Source organism: Dendropsophus ebraccatus, chromosome 13 (assembly GCF_027789765.1).
Source record: "Dendropsophus ebraccatus isolate aDenEbr1 chromosome 13, aDenEbr1.pat, whole genome shotgun sequence".
In the NCBI taxonomy this organism is placed as follows: Eukaryota; Metazoa; Chordata; class Amphibia; order Anura; family Hylidae; genus Dendropsophus; species Dendropsophus ebraccatus.
In genome coordinates, this window is record NC_091466.1 from 4,991,591 (window position 1) to 5,016,538 (window position 24,948).

Here is a 24,948-nt window from a genome sequence, read left to right on the forward strand (position 1 = left end):
GGCACAGAGGTGGTTTATATGAGAGCATAGAGAAACCTAAGTAATATTTGAGGGTCCACATTGGGCTTAAACACTGTATGGGGGCACAGAGTGAGCACTGATACAGTATGCAGCAATACAGATGGGGATGTTGTATAGATGGGGAGGATGGTGCAAAAGCAAAAAGCTCAAAATGTTTTTCTGTCAGATTCTGCAGAGATGAGGTGTCACCAGGAGAAGTCTTCATGATGGTCGGGCAGGAGGAGAAGAAAAGAAAAAGTAAGGCAATCTGATCAGAGGAGAAGCCCCCTGTGAGTCACTGGATGTAACTGCACTGTAATCACTGAATTATGTGTATAGCCTGAGTACCAGTATATAGGGAGATGTTGGTATATATAGTGAATATGGTGTAGTAATGGTATGGGGGGGTATAAGTCACTATGTGAGGGTGATATTTGTTTCTTATATAATGGTAATAGGCGGCATGGCTATAGGGGCGTGGCACATTGCCGTGATTGTCCCTCCGTCCTCCCAGCAGATGTTGGCAGGTATGGTTCTCCTCCTATCTGGATCATGCATGTGATATGTTATTATGCATTTGTATATTTATAAGTGAATCAAGATAGGATTGTTACTATGTGGTAATGAGTGCATGGTCACCTACACATATACTGGGCTCCATCCCTCTGCCCTCCGGAGTCAGTCCTCTGAAACGTCCGCAGGAAAGTGGCAGCTTTGGACGTTTGGGGGAGTGTATCCCCTGTGAGCGTTCTCTGTACAATGTACCCGGCATCCTCCTCGTATAGAATGGACTACAGCTGCTAGATAACGGTACAGACGTACGGTGCCGCTCAACCTGGTGGAGTTCCTCCTAGTGTGGGGGTGGGGGACCTATCTTTGAAGTGCAGCTTATTAATGTGATTAGTACAAGTACCTCAGTTGTCCACTAGGGTGCACATGTGCCCAAATATTATTTCTTCTTCCACCTATTTACCCAAGGGCCTCTACGGAACGTGCTAAAAACTGTGCGCCTAGATTAATGCAACCTCCAATCTTATAGTGCCTCTACCGGTAAGCAGCAAGAACTGTGCCCCTGTATATAGGTTAATGCAACCTCCAATCTTATAGTGCCTCTACAGGTTAGCAGCAAGAACTGTGCCCCTGTATATAGGTTAATGCAACCTCCAATCTTATAGTGCCTCTACAGGTTAGCAGCAAGAACTGTGCCCCTGTATATAGGCTAATGCAACCTCCAATCTTATAGTGCCTCTACAGGTTAGCAGCAAGAACTGTGCCCCTGTATGTACACTCACTGACAATTTACTGCACCAGAAAGAAATTGCCCCCAGAAGGGGGCACAGCGGTGGACTGAGAGAAGCCGGATGGTGGTTATGGTGATTTGTCGCTATCTGATCAGGCTGTAACAGAATACACCAAGAACGGCCCAGAAAGACACCAGTAAAGAGGATTGTGTGACCCCCAACAGGTAGCACCCGTTCCCCGCACAGTACAGGTAGCACCCGTTCCCCACACAGTACAGGTAGCACCCGTTCCCCGCACAGTACAGGTAGCACCCGTTCCCCGCACAGTACAGGTAGCACCCGTTCCCCGAACAGTACAGGTAGCACCCGTTCCCCGAACAGTACAGGTAGCACCCGTTCCCCGAACAGTACAGGTAGCACCCGTTCCACACAGTACAGGTAGCACCCGTTCCACACAGTACAGGTAGCACCCGTTCCACACAGTACAGGTAGCACCCGTTCCACACAGTACAGGTAGCACCCGTTCCACACAGTACAGGTAGCACCCGTTCCACACAGTACAGGTAGCACCCGTTCCACACAGTACAGGTAGCACCCGTTCCACACAGTACAGGTAGCACCCGTTCCACACAGTACAGGTAGCACCCGTTCCTTACAGTACAGGTAGCACCCGTTCCACACAGTACAGGTAGCACCCGTTCCACACAGTACAGGTAGCACCCCTTCAAACACCCGTTCCCCACAGAGTACAGGTAGCACCCGTTTCCCACACGGTACAGGTAGCACCCATTCCCTATACGGTACAGGTAGCACTCGTTCCACACACAGTACAGGTAGCACCCGTTTCCCACACAGTACAGGTAGCACCCGTTCCCCACACAGTACAAGTAGCACCCGTTCCCCACACAGTACAGGTAGCACCCGTTCCTCACACAGTACAGGTAGCACCCGTTCCTCACACAGTACAGGTAGCACCCGTTCCACACAGTACAGGTAGCACCCGTTCCACACAGTACAGGTAGCACCCGTTCCACACAGTACAGGTAGCACCTGTTTCCCACACAGTATAGGTAGCACCCGTTCCACACAGTACAGGTAGCACCTGTTTCCCACACAGTACAGGTAGCACCCGTTCCACACAGTACAGGTAGCACCTGTTTCCCACACAGTATAGGTAGCACCCATCCCCTGCACGGTACAGGTAGCACCGGTCCCTCACACAGTACAGGTAGCACCCGTTCCCCACACAGTACAGGTAGCACCAGTTCCTCACACAGTACAGGTAGCACCCGTTCCTCACACAGTACAGGTAGCACCAGTTCCTCACACAGTACAGGTAGCACCCGTTTCCCACACAGTACAGGTAGCACCTGTTTCCCACACAGTATAGGTAGCACCCATCCCCTGCACGGTACAGGTAGCACCGGTCCCTCACACAGTACAGGTAGCACCTGTTTCCCACACAGTATAGGTAGCACCCATCCCCTGCACGGTACAGGTAGCATCGGTCCCTCACACAGTATAGGTAGCACCCATCCCCTACACGGTACAGGTAGCACCCATTCCCTACACGGTACAGGTAGCACCCATTCCCTACACGGTACAGGTAGCACCTGTTGTTCATACAGTATAGGTATCACCCTTCCCCCACACAGTATTTTGATAGAAACACAATCACTATATTAGTGTTGTCACTTTATTCATTTGCCAAATAATCATACAGATAAAACAGCTTCTATATAATGAATATAAAATACTGATATCTATAGGCTGATGACAGCCGTTCCCATCCTACCCTGTCCACCTTTACATTGTAGCCTCCGAAGAACGCCTCTTTCATTTCCTGCTTTGAAGAACATAGTAATGTTAAGTGACTAACTACACAAGAAAACAGAGGAAAGCGGGAAGCTCAGTTGCACAAAATATGTGATTCCTGGAAGAGTTTGTAAGTAGCGGGGAAGGTCCTTCCATGCACCTCTATATGGGTGCAGAGAGGAGCCTCCTGTTCATGGGTTCTTCTTCTGCAAGGAAAAGCTCTGCTGATATTGATAGAACTTGTTTTGCTGAACTTGTTGGGGCACCTGTGGGACTTGTTGAGATGTCGAGATGGGGTCCTGTTGGGTTTGGCTGTATGGAGGTGGTTGGGATGTGGCATGGCTGAGGATTTGTGTAGGAGGAATGTACACGGGTTGTTGGTAGAACTTCTGTGGTTCTTGAGTTTGACCAGGTTGATCTACTACGACCTGAGAGGTTGTTTTTTCAGGCTGTGTAATCTGTTCCTTTCCTTGACGGTACTGAGATTGTGAGCTAGTGGTATCTTGATGCAGAGATTGACCATAATGGCGGGTTTGCGAGCTGGTGGTGTCTTGATGCAGAGACTGATCTCTACTTTGCCCATAGTGGTGGGATTGTGAGCTGCTGTCTTGTTGCAGAGATTGACCATAACGTTGGGATGGTGAGCTGCTGGTGTCTTGTTGCAGAGATTGACCGTAACGTGAGCTGGTGTCTGATGTTTGGTCTTTACCTTGTTCATAGCTTATGGATTGTGAGCTGGTGGTGTCTTGTTGTAGAGATTGACCATAACGTCGAGATTGTGTGCTGGTGGTGTCTTGATGAGATGTTTGGTCTTTACCTTGTTCATAGCTTATGGATTGTGAGCTGGTGGTGTCCGGTTGTAGAGATTGACCATAACGTCGAGATTGTGTGCTGGTGGTGTCTTGATGAGATGTTTGGTCTTTACCTTGTTCATAGCTTATGGATTGTGAGCTGGTGGTGTCTTGTTGTAGAGATTGACCATAACGTCGAGATTGTGTGCTGGTGGTGTCTTGATGAGATGTTTGGTCTTTACCTTGTTCATAGCTTATGGATTGTGAGCTGCTGGTGTCTTGTTGCAATGTTTGGTCTCTGTCCTTCACATAGCTTATGGATTGTAGGTTGGTGGTACCTTGTATTTGACCTGAACTTGGTTCATAGTCTTGGGATTGGGAAACTGTGGTGTCTACTTGAGATGATATTTGATCTTTAACTTGTCCGTAACTTTCGGATTGGGATATAGTTTTATCTTGTTGCCATGTTTGGTCTTTGCTCTGGCTATAACTTTGGGACAGAGATCCTGTGGTGTCTTGTTGAGATGTTTGACCTTTGCCCTGGATATAATCTTGGGATTCTGACACAGTTGTATCTTGTTGAGATGTTTGGCCTTTGCCCTGGATATAATCTTGGGATAGAGATCCAGTGGTGTCTTGTTGAGATGTTTGGCCTTTGCCTTGGATGTTATCATGGGGTTGTGACACAGTTGTATCTAGTTGAGATGTTTGGCCTTTGCCCTGGTTATAATCTTGGGACAGGGATACGGTGGTGTCTAGCTGAGATGTTTGGCCTTTGCCCTGGTTATAATCTTGGGACAGAGATCCGGTGGTGTCTAACTGAGATGTTTGGCCTTTCCCTTGGATGTAATCTTGGGATTGTGACCCAGTTGTATCTTGCTGAGATGTTTGGCCTTTGCCCTGAATGTAATCTTGGGATTGAGATCCGGTGGTGTCTTGTTGAGATGTTTGGGCTTTGCCTTGGATGTAATCTTGGGATTGTGACCTGGTTGTATCTTGCTGAGATGTTTGGCCTTTGCCTTGGATGTAATCTTGGGATTGTGACCTGGTTGTATCTTGCTGAGATGTTTGGCCTTTGCCTTGGATGTAATCTTGGGATTGTGACCTGGTTGTATCTTGCTGAGATGTTTGGCCTTTGCCTTGGATGTAATCTTGGGATTGTGACCTGGTTGTATCTTGCTGAGATGTTTGGCCTTTGCCTTGGATGTAATCTTGGGATTGTGACCCGGTTGTATCTTGTTGAGATGTTTGGTCTTTGCCCTGTTGGTAACTTGGGGATGAATAAGATTCGTCTGTTCTAATAGTTGGTTCTTTATACACACCTTGGTCCTCAGCTCTTCTCAGGTCTGTTTGTGTGGAGACCTGAGTTGTAGGAGCTCCAGTGCTGTGATCTTCACATTTGCCACCTTTCTGGTCACTGTAGGTTTTGTGGGTGTGGGGGTGCAGTGGCTGCTGGTAGTATTTTGGTGGCTCATCGGATGTCTGTGATGTGGTCTGAGAGGTTGTTTCTGTCTTCTTCTTGGGTTGGTCTTGTTGTTGACATGTATCTTCTTTTTCATACACAGCCTTGAAGTAGGCCTTCAACACCTTACACAACAGGTCACAGAATTCACTGAAGTCTACCTCACCATCATTATTCTCATCAAGGATCTGGAGGAGGCTCGAGATTGTGTTTGGATCTTTAGGGTTCTGGAAGAGAGTAACAGAAAGTTTGTAGGTCGTGTGCTCTTGTATGTCAGGAGGCGGCTGATCACACTTAAGTTACATTTTTAAATTCTATTTTACTCAAGGATTTCACACAAAAAAGATTGCCCCACATGTAATAAGGTTGGCCATAAGATAACCGTCAGCCAAATGCTTGTTTGTTCCATAGTTATCTCTCCTGATCCCCCATACACATCCATGCTTCACTCAACTGAGTATTCATCCCAACAAATCACAGTGTGGGAACCACCCAACACTAATGACACTAAGGTCCACCCTCCTGCGACTTTTCTTATACAGGTTTATCTACCTTTATGACATCCGCAAATTCATCCTGGATGAGGAGGTTGAGTTCCTCCTTGTTCAGCTTATTGTGGCTACAATCCTTCTGAGAATACTTCTGGTAGATCCTGATGATGTCCTGCATCGCTGAGATGAGTTTGGTCATGATGACAAGTTGTTAGATGGTTCTGTAAGGAGGGAATGAGCCATGTTACACATATAATAAAAATATCTTAGACCCATTTATAGGGAAGCACACAATTACATCAGGACAGACCCCCCCCCCCCCCCCACACACACACACACACACACACCTTCCCTCAAGGCCCACAAATTCTTTGGTTTCTGTGGAAGACGCTCCCAATACATATATATATATATATATATATATATATATATATATATATATATATACAGTTGAAACCATTGCAAGAAGACCACCCTAAATTGTATCACATAACCAGGGGAGAATCCCTATATATACGCAATAACCAGGGGAGAACCTCTACATGTATCTTAGAATCAGGGAGGCACCCCTATATGTACCCTAGGACCAGGGGAGACCCCTATATATACCCTATAAATGGAAAAAACCCTATATGTACCCTATAACCAAGGGGGGAAAATCCCTATATGTACCCTATATCCAGGGGACAACCCCTATATGTACCCCAGAACCAGGGGACAACCCCTATATGTACATTATAACAAGTGGAACCCATATATATATATATACCCTATAAACAGGGGAGAACCCCTATATGTACCCTATACCCAGAGGAGAACCCCTATATGTACCCTATATCCAGGGGAGAACCCCTATATGTACCCTATACCCAGAGGAGAACCCCTATATGTACCCTATAACCAGGGGAGAACCCCTATATGTACCCTACAACCAAAGGAGAACCCCTATATGTACCCTATATCCAGGGGAGAACCCCTATATATACCCTATACCCAGAGGAGAACCCCTATATGTACCCTATATCCAGGGGAGAACCCCTATATGTACCCTATACCCAGAGGAGAACCCCTATATGTACCCTATAACCAGGGGAGAACCCCTATATGTACCCTACAACCAAAGGAGAACCCCTATATGTACCCTATAACCAGGGGAGAACCCCTATATGTACCCTATAACCAGAGGAGAACCCCTATATGTACCCTATACCCAGGGGAGAACCCCTATATGTACCCTATACCCAGGGGAGAACCCCTATATGTACCCTATACCCAGGGGAGAACCCCTATATGTACCCTATAACCAGGGGAGAACCCCTATATGTACCCTATACCCAGGGGAGAACCCCTATATGTACCCTATACCCAGGGGAGAACCCCTATATGTACCCTATACCCAGGGGAGAACCCCTATATATACCCTATACCCAGGGGAGAACCCCTATATGTTCCCTATATCCAGGGGAGAACCCCTATATGTACCCTATACCCAGGGGAGAACCCCTATATGTACCCTATACCCAGGGGAGAACCCCTATATGTTCCCTATATCCAGGGGAGAACCCCTATATATACCCTATACCCAGGGGAGAACCCCTATATGTACCCTATACCCAGAGGAGAACCCCTATATGTACCCTATATCCAGGCAGTACACTGTGCATAGTGCCTGACCCCCCCCCCCCCATACCATCCTGTGATATACAGCACCCCTGACCAGGCAGTACACTGTGCATAGTACCTGACCCCCCCCCATACCATCCTGTGATATACAGCACCCCTGACCAGGCAGTACACTGTGTATACTACCTGACCCCCCCCCCCCCCCCCATACCATCCTGTGATATACAGCACCCCTGACCAGGCAGTACACTGTGTATAGTACCTGACCCCCCCCCCCCCATACCATCCTGTGATATACAGCACCCCTGACCAGGCAGTACACTGTGTATACTACCTGACCCCCGCCCCTCCCCCCATACCATCCTGTGATATACAGCAACCCCTGAACCAGGGCAGTAACACTGTGCATTAGTACCTGACCCCCCCCCCCCCCCCCCCCCCCCATAGCCATCCTGTGATATACAGCACCTCGGTCCAGGCAGTACACTGTGTATACTACCTGACCCCCCCCCCCCCCCATACCATCCTGTGATATACAGCACCCCTGACCAGGCAGTACACTGTGTATAGTACCTGACCCCCCCCCCCCCATACCATCCTGTGATATACAGCACCCCTGACCATGCAGTACACTGTGTATACTACCTGACCCCCCCCCATACCATCCTGTGATATACAGCACCTCAGTCCAGGCAGTACACTGTGTATACTACCTGACCCCCCCCCCCCCCCCCCCATACCATCCTGTGATATACAGCACCCCTGACCAGGCAGTACACTGTGTATAGTACCTGACCCCCCCCCCCCCCCCCCCATACCATCCTGTGATATACAGCACCCCTGACCAGGCAGTACACTGTGTATACTACCTGACCCCCCCCCTCCCCCCTCCCATACCATCCTGTGATATACAGCACCCCTGACCAGGCAGTACACTGTGCATAGTACCTGACCCCCCCCCGCCCCCCATACCATCCTGTGATATACAGCACCCTGACCAGGCAGTACACTGTGTATAGTACCTGACCCCCCCCCCCCCCCATACCATCCTCTGATATACAGCACCCCTGACCAGGCAGTACACTGTGTATACTACCTGACCCCCCCCCCCCCCCCATACCATCCTGTGATATACAGCACCCCTGACCGGCAGTACACTGTGTATACTACCTGACCCCCCCCCCCCCCCCATACCATCCTGTGATATACAGCACCCCTGACCAGGCAGTACACTGTGTATAGTAACCTGACCCCCCCCCCCCCCCCATACCATCCTGTGATATACAGCACCCCTGACCAGGCAGTACACTGTATACTAACTGACCCCCCCCCCCCCCATACCATCCTGTGATATACAGCACCCCTGACCAGGCAGTAACACTGTATACTACCTGACCCCCCCCCCCCCCCCATACCATCCTGTGATATACAGCACCCCTGACCAGCAGTACACTGTGTATAGTACCTGACTCCCCCCCCCCATACCATCCTGTGATATACAGCACCCCTGACCGGGCAGTACACTGTGTATAGTACCTGACCCCCCCCCCCCCCCCCTCCCCATACCATCCTGTGATATACAGCACCCCTGACCAGGCAGTACACTGTGTATAGTACCATCCCCCCCCCCCATAGCCATCCTGTGATATACAGCACCCCTGACCAGGCAGTACACTGTGTATAGTACCTTGACCCCCCCCCCCCCCCCCCCATACCATCCTGTGATATACAGCACCCCTGACCAGGCAGTACACTGTGTATAGTACCTGACCCCCCCCCCCCCCCCCATACCATCCTGTGATATACAGCACCCCTGACCAGGCAGTACACTGTGTATAGTACCTGACTCCTCACTCCCCCCCCATACCATCCTGTGATATACAGCACCCTGACCAGGCAGTACACTGTGTATAGTACCTGACCCCCCCCCCCCCATACCATCCTGTGATATACAGCACCCCTGACCGGGCAGTACACTGTGTATAGTACCTGACTCCCCCCCCCCCCCCTCCCCATACCATCCTGTGATATACAGCACCCCTGACCAGGCAGTACACTGTGTATAGTACCTCCCCCCCCCCCCCATACCATCCTGTGATATACAGCACCCTGACCAGGCAGTACACTGTGTATAGTACCTGACCCCCCCCCTTCCCCATACCATCCTGTGATATACAGCACCCCTGACCAGGCAGTACACTGTGTATAGTACCTGCCCCCCCCCCCCCATACCATCCTGTGATATACAGCACCCCTGACCAGGCAGTACACTGTGTATAGTACCTGACCCCCCCCCCCCTTCCCCATACCATCCTGTGATATACAGCACCCCTGACCAGGCAGTACACTGTGTATAGTACCTGACCCCCCCCCCCCCCCCATACCATCCTGTGATATACAGCACCTCGGTCCAGGCAGTACACTGTGTATAGTCGCTGACCCCCCCTGACATCCACCCAATAAGATCCGGGGGTATACAAGTCAATAATTTTTTCTGTTAACGTTCCCATATAATGGTCCCTTGTGGAACTTACCTCCGCCAGACACTGTCGGTGCACAGAGAAGAGCTGGAATAAGCCTTACTGGTCATTATTTATAGGGATGCGATGTCCTAGTTATTTTAGGAAGGAGGCTGCAGTCCCAGCCCAAACCTGTCAGTCCAGCACCATCAATTACGTTGGTTCTGCCTAGAATGAGACACCTAGGAACACCCTACCTGCTGCAGCAAACACACCCAGACTGTGGGATGTTGTCAGCTGGAAGATCTCCACCTCTGTTCTGTTGGTCCAGCTGCTTTGGGTACCTGGGGCCTTACCCCCTCACCCTCGCCTATCATCCTGGAAGCCTAGTCTAGGACCACATGACCCTTAATTGAAGACTTGGAAGTGATGACCCTGAATCAGCCGAGGATCCCGGGAGTGGGGTTCCAGGCCGCCCATCTTGTCACAGTTCTTGAAACTGTTCATCAAGTTTCTCTCGTAATTGTCCGTAATGATGCTGATCAGACCTGCCGCCTGCATTCTGGATGTTTTGATCAGGTTTTAATGTCATACTTTACAATTTTGCGATATAATTATGGCCTGTCATTATAATATCCTCACCCCCTCCCTGTGATTGTCCCGCAGATCTCATTACCACCTGGAGCTCTTCCTATGCTTCAGCTGTAGGACACCAATCTGCCCTGGAGTAATGGTCAATGAGAGGAATGACGTCCCCTGCCTGACTGAGCATGCCCCTCGTTTTATCACCAGGGGCAACGTAGGGTCGCATCAGGGTCATATTCAGGGCCAATGTTGGGGTGATCAGACTCTTTTATACTGGGGCATCTGCAAGATGTTTTCCCATTAAACAAACTAAGAGCCAGTGGTGGGACATGCCAGGAGGACGCTCGAGAAGTCCATCCAACATAGTCAGTAGAGTCTCCCATCTCCTTCTCAACCCTAGTCATGGGAGCCCCAGGGGGAAACAGTATAGCAAACCTGCAGGTTGTAACCAGATCTAAAACCACCTGGAAGACAAAGACCACCAGTATTACTTCCATAAGAGCAAATCCCTCTCCTTCTTCCATAGAGGATCCTGAGTTTTTCTCCCCTATAGCTATGGTTAGATTTGGGTCCATGTCTCCTGCTCCCATGTTTGCACTTTCTGGACCCATAGACGTGTTTGCAGAATGAAGTCCTGTGAATGAATTTAGGGCACTTGATGGCCTCAGTGTAGGGTCCTTCACGCTAGACCCACCTCCCTAAGAGATACATAGGGGCCAGGACATGCACAAACTACTGCATCTGGTGTCAGCACTGGGACCTGGCAGCTCACTTAGTAGGACTATCCCTGCCTATAAATCCTAACCTATCCAGGATACCATGACATTTCTGTCAGACTGGACATTGGGGCAATGGGGGGGATGCCCTATATATCGGCTCCTCTGCCTGTGCCGCACTGAGTTACTTCTCTCCCCGGCTTCGGCTTATATTAACATCAGCTGATTCCACCTTAATCCTCCGGCAGCTTCGTCACGTCCTCCAGAGGCCGGTCGGGCAGGCGATGGGATTACTGCAGATGACTGGTTTCACGATGGATCAGCTTTAATTTGATGACGCCTCGTCTGTGAGTCTCTTTAATGGTATCCAGTCTGTTCATCACTATAATAGACTCACAGATTTACTGGGTTATGGATGAATCACATGACTAAAAGTAACGTACTGAAGCTTATGGAATCAGATGTATCGCCCTCCGAATACATGAAACATATACCGGAGCATGCTGAGAGTTGTAGTTGTTTTATAGCATCTGGAAACACATTTCTGCAAAACTGTTACTGTACATGTACTTTACTGCATACTGTGCTATGTTATAGTAACTGGAAAGGTATATGTCCACTTATCTAGACAACTGGCACCAGGCATATGTCCACTCATCCAGACAACTGGCACCAGGCATATGTCCACTCATCCAGACAACTGGCACCAGGCATATGTCCACTCATCCAGACAACTGGCACCAGGTATATCTCCACTCATCCAGACAACTCCCACCAGGTATATGTCCACTCATCCAGACAACTGGCACCAGGCATATGTCCACTCATCCAGACAACTGGCACCAGGTATATGTCCACTCATCCAGACAACTGGCACTAGGTATGTCCACTCATCCAGACAACTGGCACCAGGCATATGTCCACTCATCCAGACAACTGGCACCAGGTATATGTCCACTCATCCAGACAACTGGCACCAGGTATATGTCCACTCATCTAGACAACTGGCACCAGGCATATGTCCACTCATCCAGACAACTGGCACCAGGCATATGTCCACTCATCCAGACAACTGGCACCAGGTATATGTCCATTCATCTAGACAACTGGCACTAGGTATGTCCACTCATCCAGACAACTGGCACCAGGTATATGTCCACTCATCCAGACAACTGGCACCAGGCATATGTCCACTCATCCAGACAACTGACACCAGGTATGTCCACTTATCTAGACAACTGGCACCAGGCATATGTCCACTCATCCAGACAACTGGCACCAGGCATATGTCCACTCATCCAGACAACTGGCACCAGGCATATGTCCACTCATCCAGACAACTGGCACCAGGCATATGTCCACTCATCCAGACAACTGGCACCAGGTATATCTCCACTCATCCAGACAACTCCCACCAGGTATATGTCCACTCATCTAGACAACTGGCACTAGGTATGTCCACTCATCCAGACAACTGGCACCAGGCATATGTCCACTCATCCAGACAACTGGCACCAGGCATATGTCCACTCATCCAGACAACTGGCACCAGGCATATGTCTACTCATCCAGACAACTGGCACCAAGTATATCTCCACTCATCCAGACAACTGGCACCAGGTATATGTCCACTCATCCAGACAACTGGCACCAGGTATGTCCACTCATCCAGACAACTGCTACCAGGTATATGTCCACTCATCCAGAGAACTCGCACCAGGTATGTCCCCTCATCCAGACAACTGCCACCAGGTATGTCCACTCATCCAGACAACTGCCACCAGGTATATGTCCCCTCATCCAGACAACTGCCACCAGGTATGTCCACTCATCCAGATAACTGGCACCAGGTATATGTCCACTCATCCAGACAACTGGCACCAGGCATATGTCCACTCATCCAGACAACTGACACCAGGTATGTCCACTTATCTAGACAACTGGCACCAGGCATATGTCCACTCATCCAGACAACTGGCACCAGGCATATGTCCACTCATCCAGACAACTGGCACCAGGCATATGTCCACTCATCCAGACAACTGGCACCAGGCATATGTCCACTCATCCAGACAACTGGCACCAGGTATATCTCCACTCATCCAGACAACTCCCACCAGGTATATGTCCACTCATCTAGACAACTGGCACTAGGTATGTCCACTCATCCAGACAACTGGCACCAGGCATATGTCCACTCATCCAGACAACTGGCACCAGGCATATGTCCACTCATCCAGACAACTGGCACCAGGCATATGTCTACTCATCCAGACAACTGGCACCAAGTATATCTCCACTCATCCAGACAACTGGCACCAGGTATATGTCCACTCATCCAGACAACTGGCACCAGGTATGTCCACTCATCCAGACAACTGCTACCAGGTATATGTCCACTCATCCAGAGAACTCGCACCAGGTATGTCCCCTCATCCAGACAACTGCCACCAGGTATGTCCACTCATCCAGACAACTGCCACCAGGTATATGTCCCCTCATCCAGACAACTGCCACCAGGTATGTCCACTCATCCAGATAACTGGCACCAGGCATATGTCCACTCATCCAGACAACTGGCACCAGGTATGTCCATTCATCCAGACAACTGGCACCAGGTATGTCCACTCATCCAGACAAACTGCACCAGGTATGTCCATTCATCCAGACACCTGGCACCAGGTATGTCCACTCATCCAGACAACTGGCACCAGGTATGTCCATTCATCCAGACAACTGGCACCAGGTATATGTCCACTCATCCAGACAACTGCCACCAGGTATATGTCCACTCATCCAGAGAACTCGCACCAGGTATGTCCCCTCATCCAGACAACTGCCACCAGGTATGTCCACTCAGCCAGACAACTGCCACCAGGTATGTCCCCTCATCCAGACAACTGGCACCAGGTATATGTCCCCTTATCCAGACAACTGGCACCAGGTATATGTCCCCTTATCCAGACAACTGGCACCAGGTATATGTCCCCTTATCCAGACAACTGGCACCAGGTATATGTCCCCTTATCCAGACAACTGCCACCAGGTATATGTTCCCTTATCCAGACAACTGCCACCAGGTATATGTCCACTCATCCAGACAACTGCCACCAGGTATATGTCCCCTCATCCAGACAACTGCCACCAGGTATATGTCCCCTCATCCAGACAACTGCCACCAGGTATATGTCCCCTCATCCAGACAACTGCCACCAGGTATGTCCCCTCATCCAGACAACTGCCACCAGGTATATGTCCACTCATCCAGACAACTGCCACCAGGTATGTGCACTCATCCAGACAACTGCCACCAGGTATATGTCCCCTTATCCAGACAACTGCCACCAGGTATATGTCCACTCATCCAGACAACTGCCACCAGGTATATGATCCAAACAACCAAGACCAGCCATATGTCCACTCATCCAGGCAATGAGGACCAGCCATATGTGCACTCATTCAGACAAACGCCGCCAGGTATGTCCAGTCATCCAGACAACTGGCACCAGGTATATGTGCACTCATCCAGACAAATGGCACCAGGTATATGCCCAGTCATCCAGACAACTGGCACCAGGTATATGTCCACTCATCCAGACAACTGACACCAGGTATGTCCATTCATCCAGACAACTGGCACCAGGTATGTCCACTCATCCAGACAACTGGCACCAGGTATGTCCACTCATCCAGACAACTGGCACCAGGTATGTCCACTCATCCAGACAACTGGCACCAGGTATGCCCACTCATCCAGACAAACGGCACCAGGTATGCCCACTCATCCAGACAAACGGCACCAGGTATGTCCATTCATCCAGACACCTGGCACCAGGTATGTCCACTCATCCAGACAACTGGCACCAGGTATGTCCATTCATCCAGACAACTGGCACCAGTTATGTCCACTCATCCAAACGGCACCAGGTATGTCCACTCATCTAGACAACTGGCACCAGGTATGTCCATTCATCCAGACAGCTGGCACCAGGTATGTCCATTCATCCAGACATCTGGCACCAGGTATATGCCCACTCATCCAGACAACTGGTGACAGCCATATGTGCTCTCATCCAAACAACGGGGACCAGGAATATGTCCAGTCTCCAGACAACCAGGACCTGCTATATGTTCACTGATCCAGACAACCCAGGTATATGTCCACTCTTCCAGACAACCAGGACCAGCCATGTCCACTGATCCAGACAACCATGAGCGGGAATACAATCATTCCCAAGATTTCACAGACTGTTGTGTGAGACCGATTATGACATCCGCTCAGTTGCACACTCATGCTCACAAACGTGGACTCCCATGGACTTTTATTAAACCTTCCAGATGGCGGCTCAGTAACCTCAGCGAGTGCAGCCATGATCCGCTGTTTTCTTAGATACAAGAACAATAGCAACCAATCAGATTGCATCTTTCATCTCGTAAGGAGGGGTTCACATTACTCCACAATACATAGACCCCCTTCCATTAAAGCTATGGCCGCAGCTGGGTAATATGAGGACATGTGATTATTCTCAGTTTCCACGAAATAGTTTCTTCTGCCTGTAAGTATTTTAGGTGGGAGGAGTTATAGAAGGGCGGAGTTACTATAACTATGTCAGATGGTGAAATCAGATGTGACCTAAATATGATCAGATGAGTCATGATGGTGACACTGGGCGTACACCATATGAGCCATGGAGCACCTATTGTAAGGACTGATATGACCACAGGCAATGCCTCCATGTTCAGGTATGGGGGAAGGTGGGAGCTAATGCTCCCCTGTATACAAGGCCTGGAGGTTATATCCCCTGTATACAAGGCATCACTGCTACAAGGCCATACTGCAGGTTCTCTCGCATTAGTAGTTATATCAGGTCACACCCGCAGCTGGTGATAACGCTCCAGATTACGAGTAACGTCACCATCCTGGATATCCCGTGTGCGTCATCCGCGCCCTCTACTCAACTAGATACAAAGCAGAGAATAAAGTCAAAGAGCAGTCAGGCCGAGGGGTACAAGAAGAAAAGACTCGGGCAGGATTTACGGCAGATTTCTGGCACAGAGCGGTCATAGGTTTTACACACCAGAAACTGGCACATGATGAAGAGAACTGATGTCATCGTCTGTATGCCTCATAGATAGTGACGGGGAGAATCGCCTCATGTAATCTACTCTTGACCTATGTCTGACCCATCTTTATTGAGACTCCATGTCTTGGGTGTAGGACCCCTCCATCTTTAGGGCTGGTAGCTCTTATTATTTTATCCTAGGGCTGGTAGCTCGTATTGTTTCATCCTACCCCCAATGAGTCATCAGTACAGGCATGGGGACGGGGCTGGTAGTTTGGTGTTGTTTTATCCTACCCCAAATGAGCCATCAGTACAGGCATGGGGACAGGGCTGGTAGTTTGGCATTGTTTTTGTTTCATCCTCCCCTATTGATCCATCAGTACAGCCATGGGGACGGGGCTGGTAGTTTGTATTGTTTCATCTTACCCTTAATGAGCTATCAGTACAGGCATGGGAATGGGGCTGGTAGCTCTGTGTTGTTTCATCCTACCCCCAATGAGCCATCAGTACAGGAATGGGGACAGGACTGTATTCATATGCATACAGTTCCTCCGCTCCCAGCATCTAATCACAGATGCTGCTCGGTAGGGGGACTGTTACAGGCATTCCACCTCTGTGGAACACGGAACGCGTGAATGCGGCCTTATTGTTTCATCCTACTCCCAATGAGTTATTGGTACAGGCATGGGGACGGGGCTGGTAGCTCGTGTTTTTTCATCCTTCCCCAATGAGCCATCAGTACAGTCATGGGGACGAGGCTGGTAGTTAGGCGTGTTTCATCCTACCCTCAATGACCCATTCGTACAGCCATGGGGACAAGGCTGGTAGTTTGGCGCATTTCATCCTACCCTCAATGAGCCATCGGTACAGGCATGGGGACGGGGCTGGTAGCTCGTATTGTTTCATCCTACCTTCAATGAGCCATCGGTACAGGCATGGGGACATGGCTGGTAGTTTGGCATGTTCCATCCTACCCTCAATGAGCCATCAGTACAGGCATGGGGACGGGGTTGGTATCTTGTCTTGTTTCATCCTACCCTCAATGCGCCATTGGTACAGACATGGGGACATGGCTGGTAGTTTGGCATATTTCATCCTACCCTCAATGCGCCACCGGTACAGGCATGGGGACGGGGCTGGTAGTTTGGTGTGTTTCATCCTACCCTCAATGAGCCATCGGTACAGGCATGGGGACGGGGCTGGTAGTTTGGCGTGTTTTATCCTACCCTCAATGAGCCATCGGTACAGGCATGGGGACAGGGCTGGTAGTTTGGCGTGTTTCATCCTACCCTCAATAAGCCATAGGTACAGGCGTGGGGACGGGGCTGGTAGTTTGGTGTGTTTCATCCTACCCCCAATGAGCCGCCAGTACAGGCATGGGGGCAGGGCTGGAAGTTGATTGCACCCCCATATTTGAGGCCAGCCACAGGCCCAGGGATCGTAACCATTAACAACCAATAAACATTAGTCTAATTGTAGTGAAGTATGCTAATGAAAGCATTAATATTTATAGATGGCTCAGCCCATCATGAAGCCTTATTATATCTGGGCGGCGGCAACAGAACTGGTTGGTAAAGAGGTAACGGGACCGGTTTCCCAGAACCTGAGCTCTTGATCCTTGTGATTAGGGAAGGTTTATAATCTCCGAGAGTCACCAGTAAGTGACAGCTCAATAAGCAATAAAGAGACTGATCTCCATAGTAGAGAGCAGGGACAGACTGGGATTAAAACCCTGGCACAAAACTACCCTGCCAGCCCATAACATACAACTAACCACAAAAGGGACCACACACAGCCTACCCTGCCAGCCCACATAACATACAACTAACCACCACAAAAAGGACTGTACACAACCTACCCTGCCAGCCCATAACATCAACTAACCACAAAAGGGACCACACACAGCCTACCCTGCCAGCCCATAACATACAACTAACCCCCACAAAAAGGACCGCACACAACCTACCCTGCCAGCCTACATAACATACAACTAACCACCACTAAAAGGATTGCACACAACCTACCCTGCCAGCCCACATAACATACAACTAACCACAAAAGGGACCACACACAGCCTACCCTGCCAGCCCACATAACATACAACTAACCACCACAAAAAGGACCGCACACAACCTACCCTGCCAGCCCATAACATACAACTAACCACCACAAAAAGGATCACACACAACCTACCCTGCCAGCCCACATAACATACAACTAACCACCACAAAAAGGACTGTACACAACCTACCCTGCCAGCCTACATAACATACAACTAACCACAAAAGGGACCACACACAGCCTACCCTGCCAGCCCACATAACATACAACTAACCCCCACAAAAAGGACTGTACACAACCTACCCTGCCAGCCCATAACATACAACTAACCACCACAAAAAGGACCGCACACAACCTACCCTGCCAGCCCATAACATACAACTAACCACCACAAAAAGGACCGCACACAACCTACCCTGCCAGCCCAGATAACATACAACTAATTACAAAAAGGATCACACACAACCTACCCTGCCAGCCCACATAACATACAACTAACCCCCACAAAAAGGACTGTACACAACCTACCCTGCCAGCCTACATAACATACAACTAACCACCACAAAAAGGACCGCACACAACCTACCCTGCCAGCCCATAACATACAACTAACCACCACAAAAAGGACCGCACACAACCTACCCTGCCAGCCCATAACATACAACTAACCACCACAAAAAGGACCACACACAGCCTACCCTGCCAGCCCATAACATACAACTAACCACAAAAGGGACCACACACAACCTACCCTGCCAGCCCACATAACATACAACTAACCACCACTAAAAGGATTGCACACAACCTACCCTGCCAGCCCATAACATACAACTAACCACCACAAAAAGGACCGCACACAACCTACCCTGCCAGCCCATAACATACAACTAACCACCACAAAAAGGACCGCACACAACCTACCCTGCCAGCCTACATAACATACAACTAACCACCACTAAAAGGATTGCACACAACCTACCCTGCCAGCCCATAACATACAACTAACCACCACAAAAAGGACCGCACACAACCTACCCTGCCAGCCCATAACATACAACTAACCACCACAAAAAGGACCGCACACAACCTACCCTGCCAGCCTACATAACATACAACTAACCACCACTAAAAGGATTGCACACAACCTACCCTGCCAGCCCATAACATACAACTAACCACCACAAAAAGGACCGCACACAACCTACCCTGCCAGCCCAGATAACATACAACTAACTACAAAAAGGACCACACACAACCTACCCTGCCAGCCCACATAACATACAACCAACCATCCAACCACAAAAGGGACCACACACAACCTACCCTGCCAGCCCACATAACATACAACCAACCATCCAACCACAAAAAGGACCGCACACAACCTACCCTGCCAGCCCATAACATACAACTAACCACCACAAAAAGGACCACACAACCTACCCTGCCAGCCCACATAACATACAACTAACCACCACAAAAGCAAAAGTGCCACTTGCCCAGTTAAAGGCACATGATACCTAGTGTGCCAGTTTCCTAGTAAAAGGCAAGTGATACCTTATTGTGCCAGTTGCCCATTAAAAGGCAAGTGATACCTATTGTGCCAGTTGCCCAGCAAAAGGCTACAATGAAGAAGGGAAGTGCAAAGGGACGGGGCCATGGAGGTGGTTCAGGCACAAGTCGTGTGCAAGCATCTGGACAATCAACGGCTGCTGCCGAGGGGCAGGCAGGTTTACGTGCTTCCAAGATCCCTCAGTTCATGAACCGGCTAGGCATAGGGCAGAGTACACCGATGTTAAGGCCAGACCAGCAGGAACTGGTGGTCAAATGGATAGCAGATAATGCTTCCACCCAAAGGTCTACAGAGTCCAGTCACGCCAGCAGCCAAGAGTCTGGACTGCAGAAACCTTGCTGTAACCCTCCTTCCTCCCAACCTGCCCAATGTTCTGAAAACATTGAGGTCACCTTTGCCCAGTCCCCGGAGCTTTTTTCTGGTCCTTTTCTGGCATCGGAACTGCCAGAATCCCGCAATTTTATATGTGCTGATGCCCAAAGTTTGTAGCATCCGCCATCTCACCAACATCACCATCTCCAGGTGATGTTGGTGAGAAACAGCACCCACCAGGTGGGGAGGCAATGGGTCTGTCCGTTGTGCAGTAATGTAGTTGAGGAGGAGGAGGCGGTCGACGACTTAGTGACCGACCCAACCTGGCCTGGGGAGTCATCCAGCGGGGAAAGCTGTGGAGTTGCGGAGGCCCGTGCCCCCAAACTCAACCCGAGGAAGAGGGGTGTCCAGAGGCAGGGGAAACATAGAGCGAAGGCAGGCGAGAGCCAGCAAAGCGGAGGCCCGTATCAGCAACCCGTGCCAAGCTCCCACCTCGAGGGGCCGTGTTTCTTTGCTTTGGTCATTTTTTACTGTCTCTGCCGATGATAAACGGAGCGCGGTGTGCTCACTGTGCCATTCCAAAATAAGTCTGGTCTCTGAAAAAAGCAACCTTACCACCTCAGGTATGCGGCGCCATTTGGAAGGTAAGCACTGAGCAGAGTGGGAGAGAGCGAACGCAGGACAAGCTGCGTCAGGGGTCGCCGCTACTGCCTCTTCCCCTTGTTTGTGTGCTGCCTCTGCAGTCCGTATGACCAGGCAGGACACTGAAGCATCGTCCTTCCACCCCAGCCTCCCCTTCGTCTGTGTCCGGCACTTCGCCCGCACCTTCGTTTGCCTCCAGCCAACAATTGTCAATCGTGCAGGCATTTGAGCGCAAGCGGAAGTACGCAGCGAGCCACCCACAAGCCCAAACCTTAAACAGCCACATCTCAAAAATGCTGACCCTTGAGATGTTGTCGTTTAGGCTTGTAGAGACCCAGTCCTTCTGTGACCTGATGGCAGCTGCCGTGCCACGTTATTCAGTCCCCAGCCGCCACTACTTTTCCCGGCGTGCCATCCCCAACCTGCACCAGCACATGTCCGGTAACATCAAGCGGGCCCTCAGATACTCGGTGAGCGCCAAGGTCCACCTCACCACGCACTCGTGGACAAGCGCCTGCGGTCAGGGAAGATACATATCAATCACGGCACATTGGGTCAATGTGGTGGAAGCTGGGACCGGGTCTCAAACTGGGAGGCACTACCTCCGACCCCCCAAGGTAATTGCCGACACAGGTTCTGCCAACCCCACCACCTCCTCCTCTTCTTCTTCCACCTTACCATCTACCTCAGCCACTGGATGGAGGCACTGCAGCACTGGCGTGGGGATATGGCAGCAGGCCGTGCTAAAGCTCCTCGGCTTAGGCGATAGGCAGCGCATATTCGAGGGCTCCACCAAGAGGGTCAGCAGCGATGACACTATAGTGAGCCTAACCATCCCTCTCCTGTGCGTCATCAAAGAAACCTTGCTCTCCACAAAGCAGAGCAACTTGTGTAGGGAGGAGGCCGGGATGTCAGGAGACGTTTTGCAGCGTGATACTGAGAGCACACTGTTGTCAGCTTCTCAGCAGCAAGGCCAGCAGGAAGAAGAGGACGACGACGAGATGGAGGAGGATGTGGAAGAGGAGGGTGCCCATACTTTAGAGGGTAGCACTGACGTTGGGTGTGTACCGTCGGTTAGGCGGGGATGGGGAGTGGTGGAGGAATGGGAGAGTCATCCGTCTGGTGGGGACAGCCCGTTGGTTGTTCAGACTCTGGCACACATGGCAGAGTTCATGTTGGACTGCATGGAGAGGGACCGACTCGTTGTCCGTATAATGGACAGTAGCGGATACTGGATCTTTGCATTCCTGGACCCCCGGTATAGAGACCAGGTTACTCTCTTATTCCCCTACAGGAGAGGACCCGGCGGCTACACCAATACAAGCTGGAACTCCTGCAGACGATGATGGAGATCTTCCCGCCCACCATCGCTAGCGGAAGAGAGGAGAGTTCAACTGGAATAACATCCGCGAGGTCCACGGGCAACAAGCAAGTGTGGGACAATTTAATGGCACCCCAGCGCAAAACGTCCACCACTGAGGTGCCTCCTAGCAGCAGGAGGGACAAGTATCGGCGGATGTTTAGGGAGTACATGGCAGACCGTGACCATGTCCTTCCCGATCCCTCGGTGGCATACACCTATTGGGTGAACAAGCTGGACACATGGCCGGAGCTGTCTCTGTACGCTTTATGAAGGTGCTGGCCTGCCCTGCCGCCAGTGTGCTGTCAGAGAGGGTCTTCAGCGCAGCCGGGGGAATTCTAACCGATGAACTCGGTCCACGGACAGTGCTGACCGACTGGATAGACCCAGAGTTCCGAACTTGTCCACCACAGTAAAGCAGCCAACAATGAAGTGCCTTGTGCACTTCCCTCTCACATTACCTCCTAGTACTCCTCCTCAACCTCCTACTTCCTCCTTAACCACTGACTGCACCTGTAGGGCCAACTAGACCCAATTTTTCCGGGGGCTCGCTTCAAGGCCCTCCAAGTGATTTTCAAAAGGAAAAACCTTTTGGGCCTACTATGGCCAATGTTTTGGGGGGCTCAACTCAAGGGCCCCCCCATCTAATTTTTCCAGGGCTCATCTGATGGGCTTCAACCTCATTTTTCCAGGGCTTGCTTGATGGTCCTCAACCTAATTTTTCTTGCTCTTGGAAGGCTGAGCTGAAGTGCCTGCCTGCTACCTTGTTCTTGTTGAAGTGCCTGCCTGCTACCTTGCTCTTGCTGAAGTGCCTGCCTGCTACCTTGCTCTTGTTGAAGTGCCTGCCTTTCAGCATAGTGTATTCAAAAACGAATGGAAGAAATCAATAAAAACACTGCACAGAGATCTAAATAACAAATTAAAAAAAAAAAAAGCGCAAATTAACCGATGTTTTCTAGAAAGAAATTCCAGCTGTATCACATGTTATTTTACCGACCATTATCAGAGGAGCTCGATGCTGGAGGCGTCCTCTGGGGAGATGGTGTCCTTGCTGGCGATGGGGTCAGAGGGGCTGGGCTTCTCCGTGGTGGCGGTGTGGGAGGGTCTGTCCTCGGTGGTGATGTACGAATTATCCAAAAAATAAATAAATAAAACCAAAGACCTGCCACACGCTCCCCCGTAGTGGCGGCTCTCCTCCTCCCTCCGAGCACATGTGGTGTGTAACGCACTCGGCCTGCGCTGCAATCAAGCTCCGAGTGGCCCACAGGGGAGCATAGGAATCCCCCAGTAGGCCCTACCCATTGGTGGGCCCCTGAGCAGGAGGTCATGTCGCCATGGCGCCACGCCACTGCTCCACCTGCCCCATAACACACTGCTCCACCTGCCCCATAACACACTGCTCCACCTGCCCCATAACACACTGCTCCACCTGCCCCCACAACACACTGCTCCACCTGCCCCATAACACACTGCTCCACCTGCCCCCACAACACACTGCTCCACCTGCCCCATAACACACTGCTCCATCTGCCCCATAACACACTGCTCCACCTGCCCCCACAACACACTGCTCCACCTTCCCCATAACACACTGCTCCACCTGCCCCCACAACACACTGCTCCACCTGCCCCCACAACACACTGCTCCACCTGCCCCATAACACACTGCTCCACCTGCCCCCACAACACACTGCTCCACCTGCCCCATAACACACTGCTCCACCTGCCCCCACAACACACTGCTCCACCTGCCCCCACAACACACTGCTCCATCTGCCCCATAACACACTGCTCCATCTGCCCCCACAGCACACTGCTCCACCTGCCCCATAACACACTGCTCCACCTGCCCCCACAACACACTGCTCCACCTGCCCCCACAACACACTGCTCCACCTGCCCCCACAGCACACTGCTCCATCTGCCCCACAACACACTGCTCCACCTGCCCCCACAACACACTGCTCCATCTGCCCCCACAGCACACTGCTCCATCTGCCCCCACAACACACTGCTCCATCTGCCCCATAACACACTGCTCCATCTGCCCCCACAACACACTGCTCCATCTGCCCCCATAACACACTGCTCCATCTGCCCCCATAACACACTGCTCCATCTGCCCCATAACACACTGCTCCATCTGCCCCATAACACACTGCTCCATCTGCCCCCACAGCACACTGCTCTATCTGCCCCATAACACACTGCTCCACCTGCCCCATAACACACTGCTCCATCTGCCCCCACAACACACCGCTCCACCTGCCCCATAACACACTGCTCCACCTGCCCCATAACACACTGCTCCATCTGCCCCATAACACACTGCTCCACCTGCCCCATAACACACTGCTCCACCTGCCCCATAACACACTGCTCCATCTGCCCCATAACACACTGCTCCATCTGCCCCCACAACACACTGCTCCATCTGCCCCATAACACACTGCTCCACCTGCCCCACAACACACTGCTCCATCTGCCCCATAACACACTGCTCCATCTGCCCCCACAACACACTGCTCCACCTGCCCCATAACACACTGCTCCACCTGCCCCATAACACACTGCTCCATCTGCCCCATAACACACTGCTCCATCTGCTCCATAACACACTGCTCCACCTGCCCCACAACACACTGCTCCATCTGCCCCATAACACACTGCTACATCTGCCCCCACAACACACTGCTCCATCTGCCCCCACAACACACTGCTCCACCTGCCCCCATAACACACTGCTCCATCTGCCCC

At 50.9% G+C, this 24,948-nt stretch overlaps 1 protein-coding gene across 1 annotated transcript; it reads right to left on the reverse strand.

Annotated features, from left to right (window-relative positions):
• Positions 1 to 2,923: 2,923 nt before the first annotated feature.
• On the reverse strand, positions 2,924 to 10,066 carry LOC138770969 (repetin-like). The gene is made up of 3 exons (XM_069950327.1): positions 9,958 to 10,066; positions 5,862 to 6,021; positions 2,924 to 5,536 (listed from the first exon to the last, which is right to left on the reverse strand). Exons 2-3 carry the CDS (start codon positions 5,997 to 5,999, stop codon positions 3,248 to 3,250), a joined length of 2,427 nt encoding a protein of 808 aa, XP_069806428.1. The 5' UTR covers positions 6,000 to 6,021; positions 9,958 to 10,066; the 3' UTR covers positions 2,924 to 3,247.
• Between the last annotated feature and the right edge of the window lie 14,882 nt (positions 10,067 to 24,948).

Bases quoted from the DNA above. Each gene is read 5' to 3' on its own strand.
- LOC138770969 (XM_069950327.1), bottom strand. From the start codon at position 5,999: ATGACCAAACTCATCTCAGCGATGCAGGACATCATCAGGATCTACCAG. The intron at 5,537-5,861 runs GTAGATAAACCT...ACTCTCTTCCAG, and splicing joins AATTTGCGGATGTCATAAAG to AACCCTAAAGATCCAAACAC.